The sequence below is a fragment of the Copidosoma floridanum genome, unplaced genomic scaffold, assembly GCF_036245765.1.
Source record: "Copidosoma floridanum isolate Cflo_tuat_1 unplaced genomic scaffold, Cflo_Japanese_pri ptg000006l, whole genome shotgun sequence".
Classification (NCBI taxonomy): Eukaryota; Metazoa; Arthropoda; class Insecta; order Hymenoptera; family Encyrtidae; genus Copidosoma; species Copidosoma floridanum.
In genome coordinates, this window is record NW_028321883.1 from 14204447 (window position 1) to 14215874 (window position 11428).

Genomic DNA, 11428 nt, shown 5'->3' on the forward strand with positions numbered 1-11428 from the left:
TCCAAGAAGAGAATTGATGAAAGAATGTTAATATATCATTTGATGTACGGATAATTATACACAAATTTTTCAAACAATTAAAAGTTTCCTAAAAAACTTAAATACCGATTAAAATATAAAACACTTTCAGCTGATAAAAATCGGGTTATTAATTTATAAGTTATCGTATGCTTCTGGTTTCAAATCCAAATAGATAGTTGGTGTTTTTTCTAATGAGCATGGATTAACTTTTTGTAGAGAAATAAATCGACTTCGTGTTAACTCGTGCAAAATATTCTAGTAAATTTAGTATTCCTTACTTTAGTTAAAAATTGGTATTAAAAAATTTTGTATGAATATACAAGTAAAAAAAAGGTTTTTATTAACAAAAAAAGTTTGAAACTGTCAAGATTCAGTTTTAAATAAACAGGTTATGACATAATCAAAACAGAAAAACGGCTAAATTTTTAAAGTAACAATGGGCAGCGAATATTTGTTACTTTGAAAAGTAAATTTATATATTAATAAATGAAATATTAGTTAAGAGTACAAGAATTTTTTCGCTCTAGTGAATAACATGGAAAGTAACAGTGCTGGGCAGAAAGACGATTATATCATTTTTTTATCAATCACCTTGGTTTCGCAATAAAAATAAAAAAATATTTAAAATATCGTAAAATAACGATGTTTTGTCATGTGATCGTCATCTGATTCGCGTCTTTGCTTATGTTTTGTATTTATAAATTTGTTAATCTTACTTTATGTACCTCAATTTTCAGTAGCCAATTTTTTGGTGTGTTAGTTTAGAAAAGGGCCAGGAAAATCTTTATCGAGATGTATAATAAAACTCCCTTGCAGCTTTCACTCATGGAGCTTAGCTTGTACTGTTGGATTGAATATTGTGTACTATATTAAAAGAATTTTTGTAAAATACTTACAATCTAGGAATATAATCTGAAAAGAAAATCTGAAAGAACTTTATGATTGTTTTTGTTATAAGCTCGTTTCCCTACTTTTATTACATATGATCTGTGTTTTTCCTAAAATATGGATGCCGTACATTAATACCTATAAAATTTGTAGTAGTATTTTCAAAAACAATCTATACTATGATTTAACTTTTTCGGGCACTGTTTAGGTTTCTTACCTTATGAAATAATATTAAGAATGTCAATATACGTAAGCTGAAAATTTAAGACTTATAAAAAACAATATTCAAAGTTTGGTGAAGAATATCGATTGTCTTGCGAGAGTTTACAAATTTTTTTGACTCCTTTTCTGCTTTGCTGTGTACTAACAGAACTTAGCATTTTTTTGCCTAACTTATTTAATTTGTTTTTGACAAAATATTTCATTATTCTGTTTTTTGTTTTAACTGCTCATTTTTAATATAAAGTTGCACACAGCAGTTAACTTTGGACATTTTTAAATTACCTTAAAAAAAATTATGTAGATGAAGTCAAAACGGTTGGTGATCTTTTTTTACATCCAATCTCTTCCTGGACATTTCCAATCCATTTTATTCTTATAAAATTTATCATAAGCCACTAAAAAGTCGATTTCATAATTTATTAATTTTTTTATTTTGTTCGAAATATTGTCTGTGCAAACTAATGTTCAGTGAAAAAATAAGCTGGTTCTGGTTAAAATATTTAAATTTAGTTGATGTGTAGCCGTGGGTATACTATAACAGGCTACATAAATTCATCGGCACATCGAAACAGTTTATCAAACTTGGAGAAGCGAAATTCCATATAACTATAAATAAAAAAACAATATTTTTAAGAACTGACAGTAGTTCATCATCTTAAATTTTGGAGGATATTTCTTTCAGAACAAACCATCAATATTATGACATAAATACATGAATATCAAGACAATGTTAATTCCATCAATGCCACCTAATAACATAAATACTTTTTATGCCATTCCGAGCGTTGCCCTCTTTGTACATGAATATTAGTATTTCCTTTTTTAAGCTTTAAGGCAAAAATTATCAAAAAATAAAATAGATTGTATTATGTTATTTTTTGTATATTACGTGCTTATCAAAGCATCACCTAATACACATCATACAGATTGTTCGTAAAATTTATTGAGCATTAGAAAAGCAAATTCAGTTTTTTTTCTAACCCAATATTAACATTTTAATGTAATTTTTATAACAGGGTTGGTACAGATTTAATATCAGAGAGCAAGAACATGTGAAAAAAAGGTTCATACAAATGTGGGTACCAATTATGTTTTTTGTCTGCAGAAGATATCAGAGAGAGAGAGTATAATTATGGGGATCCCAATTTTGTATTTTTTTCTTCTATCTTTATATGCGTGTAAAGGAAAAAGGGTTGTTTGCCAAGATTTTTCTTTTTATTAACTAAATTGGCAAAAAAATGCATGTTTTACGGTATAACGTAAAATTTTAGAGTTTTTTTTGGATTTTATACACTATTTGACATTTTTTTGGTAAGTTAAATAAAAAATATTTTGTTAAAGTAAAACGCAAGTATTAATAATTAAATGAAAAATTTAAGTGGCTAGTGGTACTTTTAAAATCAGTGTTTGAACTTAAACCATTTGTATAAGATCAATGTACATATCCATTATTTCCTGACATAGTTAAGTTTTTCAAAAATTATTTACAATTGAGTTGAACTTAGGCTAATGCACATTCCTTTATTCCTTAAAAAAAACAACATCAAAGCAGTTCTGTCAATGCCAGAATTTCTTCTAAAAATCTTTATGTAGAAATCAATTTAGAAATTTACAAAATACTTATTTTTATAATGGCTTGCTGGTATAGCCAGAAACATAGAGTGAAAATCCTTCGTCAAAAACTGTATCTATTTAATACATACTTGTGTTCTTTACTAGCGGTACTCAGTCAGGAATTTTATTACGAAAGAAAGCATTTTCTGTGAGAGTATTATAACTTTTTTTCAGAAATTCTGAGAAAAAAAAAAATTCTAAAAGTGAGTTTTATCAGTCACTGTTACAATGTTCCAAGTTAGCATAATACATTATTTTTGAATCATACATTATCTTTAGTTTCATTTGAACAGTATTTCATATAAGACTTAATATTGTCTTCCATTTTAGATTCATAAAAAAAATAGACGAAAAGAATAGACAGGATTAAGTTGTTTATGGGTGCGTCGTCATAGAATTCGATTTTCTCTCCCTCGACGACAACGAAATTTTGGTATAGGAAATAGAATCGTGGGGCTTGAAAGGGTAGTACAACATGACGTGGGTTCAGTCGACTACGGTACTTCAGCTGAACAACTTGTTAGCCCCAATTGATCAGTTTAATCGAGTAAGACTATACATCGTCTGACTTACAAAGGGACTCAGTGTTTGTTTTACCAGTAATTGTTGGTGAAGTGCATATTTTTCGATTTGAGACAGTTTAAATCACATCTTTTATCTACAACCAATTTATCCAGTGGAGTACGGTTAAGTTAAAAAAACTTTCATCTGTTTTTATCTTACCAAGAGTTACAGGCTATTAAGTAAGTGCTAAAATGCATTTTTTTTTTTCAAAATTAAGTCAAAAATACCATTCGGGAAGTTGTTTTTTAAATAATTAAAGTTTTGAAATGTATACCCAATCGCTATTACGAATTATATCTTGTTGTTTAGTGCAGTATCTTCGCTGTATGTTAAAGCTAATATTTTTAGTTAAAAATAACTCGAAACAAAAAGAATAGTTTTGGATTTTAGCGGACGGGACATTTCCAAAAAGTCACTTAGAAATAGGTGGACGTGACCATGCAATATTAATGGCTTAATTTAGTTGTGTCTTTTAATATTGAGATAGCTTCATAGGAATCCAGTATTATTATGTTTTTTCGGAAACAATGGGGCGTCCATGTTTGAAATCGATATTTGGTAAAAAAATTTTGATAACGAATTTTCGTGCTTTTTCACATTTAATTCGACGTTACTCCAACAATTTTTAATATTATTTTTTTAAAACTTGTTTTACTTATTCTTGAGGGTATTAACTTGATAAAAGATCATGTGGGCAGTCTCCACAAGATTTATTGATTAGGTACGGAATTTTCATCGTCAAGTCGCTAGTTTTCTCGAGTTATAACCGATTTTTGCAGAAGTTGAGCGACAAAGTTATGATGTTTGTACAACTGATAATTTTATATTAAAATACAATACATACGTGAGTTTTCTAAGAAGTTTAAGCCTTACGTATTAAGGATAAACAAAAATACGCATGTTTAAAATCCACTAGCATGTATGGGCACGCTTGCTTGATGTGCGTTTAATCTGGAAAATGCATGAACAGGCTCAAGATATATTGTCATTTTAAGGAAATTTTGATAAAATCATTCAATTGTTACGTAAATTTAATTTATTTTTCTACATTACAATATTTGTGTAACTTAGGTAAAGTATCCAGTAGTTGGACACTTTTGACAATTGAAATTTTCTTTGCTGATTTATAAAAAACTAACAAAAAAAAAGGTTACAAAAAACACTTCATTAAATTTTTTTTTTTATTTAATGGAAAGAAAATTATAAAATATCAGCTTAATAAACAAAGAAAAATAAATATCAAAGAAAAATCATTAAGACCCAGTAACTGGTCACCAGTGTCCAGGTACTGTGACCAACATGAGACTTGGGATCAGTAGTTGGATACCCCAAGTTAATTAAAAGGACAAAAGATTAGGGTGGACCTAATTTTAAAATGCTTTCTCACATCTCTGAACTACTCAATGATTATAATTTTTTTCACTACATGGTATAGTTTGTAGTCATTATCCAACTTTATTTTAGTTTTTAACAGTAACATTTACATATTATATTAAGCAATAATCAATAATTTTGAGTGTTTTTTACTATCCAAGTACCAGGTATAGAAAAAATCTTATGTTATCGAATGGAACCTATTATTGGACAGAGTTATTTATATTTTTCGATGTGTTTAACTCTGATAAACATTAATAAAAAATTATAATACCCATTTTAAAACGGAACTGTAGTTTCGTAGTAGTAGACTATGAACTAATATTTGTTGACAGTTAAGTTCAATTGATACTAGTTATTTAGCAGGTGATTTGTTGCAACTATCCATTTTCTGACCTCTAGCACTTAGAATAAATACTTCATTCATTTCATATTATGTACTGATTCAGTGGTTGCTCTTACTTTCATCCAACCATTAAAAATAATCAAGTGCAACTAGAAGTTGAAAAAAAGATATATTTTCATTAGTGTAGATACGTTATATCGTTCACTATTGCAATTGTTTGGTGTAACGAGCCACTACGGTACCAGGTGGGCGTGGCGTAGTGGTATAGTCAAGGATATGACTCTATTCGATTGATTTTTACTCATATATTTTTTTACGATAAACTATATTTTTACAGCTTCAACCAACACTCATTTATGTATAAGGTTCAAGTTTAGACAAGTACAGAGTGCAAAGTATTAATTGTATACAACCAGAACACTCACGCGTCTTTATATACTTTTGCTGCCATAATTTTGTTACTTATTGAATGATGATGTTACAAAAAAAAAAAAAATTTGAGTTCCATTGACTTTTTGAAACCAATATAGACAAATAAGAATCTATTGTTATTTTCATGTCATGACATCAATTAAAACTATTTAATAGTCGATTTATATATTTTGGGTCATCCCAAAAATCACAAACCAGCCAAAACCAAATTTTGTTGAATAGCCATATTCCTGATAAAATTCTCTTGTAATAAATAGCCGAATCCTCTGCTTACAGTTAATAAGGTTACTTTGACCTACAGACGTACAATGTCATGGAGGTAAAGGGTTTAATTTTGTTTGTTATTTGGATGGTTCTTTAATAGCAAAGGGTTACATTTTCGAGTACTATCCACAGTCAAACTCTTAATTCCACAAAGTAGGTGCAATCAGTTGTAGATCGTACTGACTAACGAAAATACACGTGAAAAAAAAAGTTCATTTAGTATTGTTTATTTTGAGCTTCCTGCCAAAAACGCTCTTCATTTGAATTTCGATTTTTTCTGACTGTTCAGGGAAATAACTACGTATCACGTTCCGACAAAATTGTCACCAGATAAACATTAAACAGAAAAATATACATGGACTAACGAAAAGCTTATTCACGATTTTCTATACGAACGAAAAAGCATACATTCCATCGATGCCCTAAAACATAAGAAAATATACTGCTTGATTCAACGTTAATAAATAAACGTCAAACAACAACAAAACATTCAGGCCATAAAAAAATCTAATATGAATATATTAGAGGCACAACTCTGTAGTGGAGGGTAGAAAAACTAGGTTGATCATTCTGAATGTACGCAGCATTTACTTGCGACAAAAAGAAAAAATCAATCCAGTTTTTCCCTCGCCCCAATATTAACGTTCATACGATTATTCATACTGGAAGATAGTTAAAGACAATAGGTCAGAGATCAAGGGCATGGTGACGAAAAGCTTCAAACAAGTGTGGGTATCCCCATTTTTTCTTTTCTGCAGAAGAACAGAGAGAGTATATTGATGGAAATAATAATGCATCGATGAAGGATGCACTAAAACTAATCAATAGTAAGGTACTGTTACAGAGAAAGTAGCCTTACTCTTCTTACATTACTTTTATAAAAATCAACGAGAGTTCTTTTTTTTTCCTAATTTGAATATCCTATGCACGCGCATGTAATAGCATGATTATTTATTGTCAAACCAAGCAGGAAAATAGTCAAGTGTGGATAGCTAACTTATGATCTAATTAAATATATCACATGCTACTTGATCAGTTTATGTGTTAATTTAATTCTTTTATTCCATGTGTAAAATAAAAAAATTATTTCTTCAGCTACGTATACGCATCTTCGTACATTGTAATACTATTGATTAGTCAAATTTAACACTCGTAAATCTCTTGTCAGTACCAAGATCTTGAGGTCAAATTGAACATTAATTAAGACACTTACAAGTTCATCTATTTCAAGATGAATTCAAGAACGATGCGATAATAAAATTTTTATGTTTTTCGAGAACGAGACAAAGTTTCAAAAATTCTAGTATCCTTTCGTCTTGTAGCTACCCTAATAATTTAAATATTCAATACACTTTAAATATTTTCTAGGTCGTAGATAAGATTACACTAATTAATAATTGGCTCGTCTTGATGATTCAAAATTCATAAGAGTCACTACGACACTACGCGGCTAATACTACTTGATGACAAAAAAAAAAAAAAAAAAAAATTGAACTAAACACATGTAGTTTCTAAACTGATAGAACTGAATATGTTATTTGGATATTGTACAAAAGAGGGTAAGAAATGAAACGTCATCCTCAATTTCCGCAGTATTCACACGGAACGGTTAGGGAAAGTCCCGTTGTCTTCCTAAGCTCAACGGCCCAGTGCTGATTACAGGTCTCCCAAAAAAATGGGCATCGAGATTAGAAATTAGTCATCAGGAATCGAGGGCGTAGTAGTGGAGCTTCACAAAAAAACAATTGCCCACGTGTTTTATCGATCCGAGTCGATATCACAGGAAAAAATGGGAGTTTATGTTGAAGAGTGTTCTCTTTTATTGATTGTCTGTTTGTATTTAGAGAAAAAGCGTTGTTTTAAGAGCTTTTATTGTATAATGATGCATCTCCAGATATCAATGCGCATAGAGAACATGTAACAAAATTTAAAACATCTTTTCCGATAAGTACTCAATTCCACGTATACTTATTGCCACGGTTTTTAAGTATCCTAATATCCCTAATTGTTACCTTTTTTTCTGTAATTATATCTTTTTTTTTTTTTCTCTCAAGTATGCGAGAGTCTTTCGTGATGACCCCTTGCAAAGTTTCCCTCAGACTGCTTGGTCATTCGGTAAGTAAGTAAAAAAGTGTAGGTATCGGTTGGAGATTTACAAGTTTGCTCAAGTTAATTGCAATATACTTTGTATGAAATGTTTAGAATAGGTATAGGTAATCTCAGCTTCGTATAGGGACGCGTTTAGATAAAGTTTATATAATTTATAAATATACCTTCTCTTCACGTATTTATTCAGCTTCGACAACGATAAAAAAAGCTGTGTTATTCTTGAAGTAAATATTTTCTCGGTCTCTAGATATAATGTCATTTTTAAATAAATCTACTACCTAAGTATACAAAGCAATGAAACACAACTTAGCAATAACTACAAAATATGCAAGATATCTAGGATATTTACGTACAAGTTCTTTTTTTCTTAATATTTTATAATGTAATATGTATCTTAGCTATAGAAAAATGTATTTTACAATGGATTGAAATGAGACATATAGTATACTTTCGTTTACTAACATTTTTCCTTTTACTCTGATGTTACATACCATGTGATAAAATACATGAGAAAAAAATCATAGTGGCGTTGGCTTAATTCAACCTATACATTAGATAAATAGTTGTACATAGTTTTTTTTGTGTTAGTAACTGTACGAGATACATTAAACAGCCAATAGAGTCATGTCATATTTTAAGAAATTATGAGTGACAAATGAGAATTAAATTTTAGAATTAAACTTGTACTATATAAGTAACAGCTGTTGGTTAATTTATCACCTTTTGTAACGACAATCAAACGCCCCACTTAGAAATACTAGGTTCTGTAACGTTACAAGTTTTTAATAAACTATCGTTACAGGATCTTATTAATCAGTCGAATAATCCACATTGAAACGCACCAAACGAAAATTGAATTCGTATATAAGTACATAATACAGTTATATTTAAGCTCATTACCTTTTTAGTCGACAACTAAATGCTTCGTAAAGTTACGTGACATTTCTTAGCGTTATGAGCTTTTATAGCTCTTGTTTTGGGGAGACAGCATCTTCAAATTTGCGAGCTTGAAGAATTCTCTATACAAAAAACAAAATTGATCATTATCAGCTTACAAATACTATATTTTCTGGGTTTTAAACCTTAACTAACCCTCGTTAGGTCATCTTTCCCTATCTTGAACAAGAAAGATTTAATACCAGGACAGTTTTACTACATCAATACAGAAAAGTCATTTTTTAATACCTCCTGCCTATCTAAATTAATATTTTCGGAAATCTCGAAGACATTAAATAGTTTTTTTATGTTCACTAATGTTAACCAAAGTAGGATTCGTTTGAAATAAACACAAAGAGCTTAGTCTAAGCTACATACATTTCATACTTCTGATGTTAAAGATTTATTTTTGATGTCTTTATTAATTTTTTTTTCCTTAGGAATTTTTCCACACTGATTTAAAAAACGTCAAAGCATGGAGCAACGTGTATCTTAAAAGAGATTTTTCACCTGCAAGTTGCTCGTAGCTACACTGCAACGGAAACATGACTCACAAACATAAACGCTGTCCTATTCTGATAGGAAATGATTCTTTTTAATACATACAAATAAAATCACTTTAGAAAGACTACTCTTTTAAAAGTTACGCTGGTACTGACCATGCTAATAAATAAATTGACACTACAAGTAAACTTAGAGTAAAATACATATCTTTGAATGAAATCAAAAAGGTGATATAATTAATATATAAAAGTGTTCACCACAATAAATTCAGCGAAGTAATATTATTAACTTTTGAAGAAACAAAGATTTATTAAGTTATCCCTGATTAACACCTTATTGATTTTCCAATTTGCCCATAATAGCTGAAATTGCCACTTTTTTAAAATGTAAAGGGGCCCGAAAATTAAAAGTAAGCTATGGCCCTTTCCTCTTTTCCTGACTCAGAAGCGTCAAGCGAGAGAGAAAGCGTAAAAGAGAGAGATACTGTTCTGCTGCCCCTAACAAAAGTAATAAAATTTTCAAATTCCTACAGTACTCTTGATTAGCTACCTAGGGGTCTATCAATGTGCATGAAAGTTTGCAGTTTAAGACGTATTATCTATTATAGTCATCCACGCATGCGCAGAAGTCAAAGTTCGTCATAAGCACATGCGCAGAAGTTAATAATACGTCCCAAAGTGTAAACTTTTATGCGCGTAAGGCAATATTGTTAAAATTTAAATAATGATGACGCTACACCCAATGTACGCACAGGCAAGTAGGACAGTGTAAACCACGTCAGATGCACCTTGGGCTTTGTCGAAGCATTGAGGCACTGATTAAAATTTTATTTAAATTGCCGAATCGAAGTAAGTGTATTTGAAAAATGGACGATGAAAGTGATACTAGGATATTAGAAGAAATAGAACAAAAACCTAAAGAAAAAATAATACGAAAGTGGGGTGGAACACAAGGTATAGATTTTCAAGCCTACGATGATTGTCAAAGCAGTCCCTCTATTGTTTCCTGCAGCACATTGAGTCAGCCTGTATTTCTAGATATTAAACTTAGTAATGACTCTCGTACTTCAACTAACCAGGTAAATACAGTATAATCTTTGATAAAAAGTGCAATTCATTTTGTTCTTTATATACAGTAAAATATAAATTTGTAAAATGGAATTTTTATAGGAAAAATTTGTGTGCCGCCTGGACTGCACGATGTACAACAAAGATGACATTATTGTTAAGGTAAGTAATTATTCAATTGTTTTTTTTTATGCAACAAGCACTTAGTATATATAAATGGTTGAATAAATATTATCCAAGTATAATAATTAATTATTTAAAGTGTATCAAAAAAATTAGCTAAACTAACATTTATTAGTCAAATTATTATAAATTGACCTCTTTCTATCTAAATTGCGCTATGAATTTTTTTTATAGAAACGTCGCGCTTATTTTTAGAGTAAAAATCGCTGGAGTGCGAAAAACTTTGTCAATTTTAAATTACAAAGCAGTGAAAAAAGTTATCCGCTTCGGCCAGGAGTCGAACCTGGGCCTCCTTTTTGCCGGGAAGAAGCGAATAACTTTTTTCACTGCTTTGTAATTTTTAATTGACAAAATTTTTCGCACTCCAGCGATTTTCACTCTAAAAATAAGCGCGACGTTTCTACTAAAAATATACATAGCGCAATTTACATGAAAATAGGTCAATGTATAATAATTTGACATAATACTTACCCATCGAGTAATAACATTAATATCTGTAATATTTATTAGGTTTTTTCAACACAAAAGCATTAAATCTCTTAATAAATCTTTACTTAATTTGTTTGTAGGTTTTAGGCAGGGGCATTATTGTTGAGGCACCACCAGAAGAACAGCATGGGAAGGGCTTGTATAAGAAGTTGAGTGTCCGTGACTCATTCGATTTGGAAAAGGCCGAGGCATTGTTAAGTTCAGATAAAGCTTTAACTATTTATGTTCCTTGCAAGAATAAAATGGCAGTTGACGATAAAAGATCTAGCAACATTGAAAAAACTGGTAAATCACTCAACAAAGAAAAAAAGGAAATCCAAGAAGAGAATTGATAAAAGAATGTTAATATATCATTTAATGTACGGATAATTATAAACAAATTTTTCAAACAATGAAAAGTTTCTTTAAAAACTTA

General features: G+C 30.0%; 1 protein-coding gene across 1 annotated transcript; it reads left to right on the plus strand.

Annotated features, from left to right (window-relative positions):
• Positions 1–10040: 10040 nt before the first annotated feature.
• LOC149375541 (uncharacterized) lies at positions 10041–11428 on the plus strand. The gene is made up of 3 exons (XM_089598623.1): positions 10041–10352; positions 10444–10503; positions 11094–11428. The coding sequence occupies exons 1-3, from the start codon at positions 10140–10142 to the stop codon at positions 11343–11345; spliced, it is 525 nt and encodes a 174-aa protein (XP_089454749.1). The 5' UTR covers positions 10041–10139; the 3' UTR covers positions 11346–11428.

What these genes read in the sequence shown, in the direction of transcription:
- LOC149375541 (XM_089598623.1), top strand. Translation starts at nt 10,140, where the DNA reads ATGGACGATGAAAGTGATACTAGGATATTAGAAGAAATAGAACAAAAA. An exon ending in CTCGTACTTCAACTAACCAG is followed by an intron (nt 10,353 to 10,443) that starts GTAAATACAGTA and finishes GAATTTTTATAG; the next exon opens with GAAAAATTTGTGTGCCGCCT. An exon ending in AAGATGACATTATTGTTAAG is followed by an intron (nt 10,504 to 11,093) that starts GTAAGTAATTAT and finishes ATTTGTTTGTAG; the next exon opens with GTTTTAGGCAGGGGCATTAT.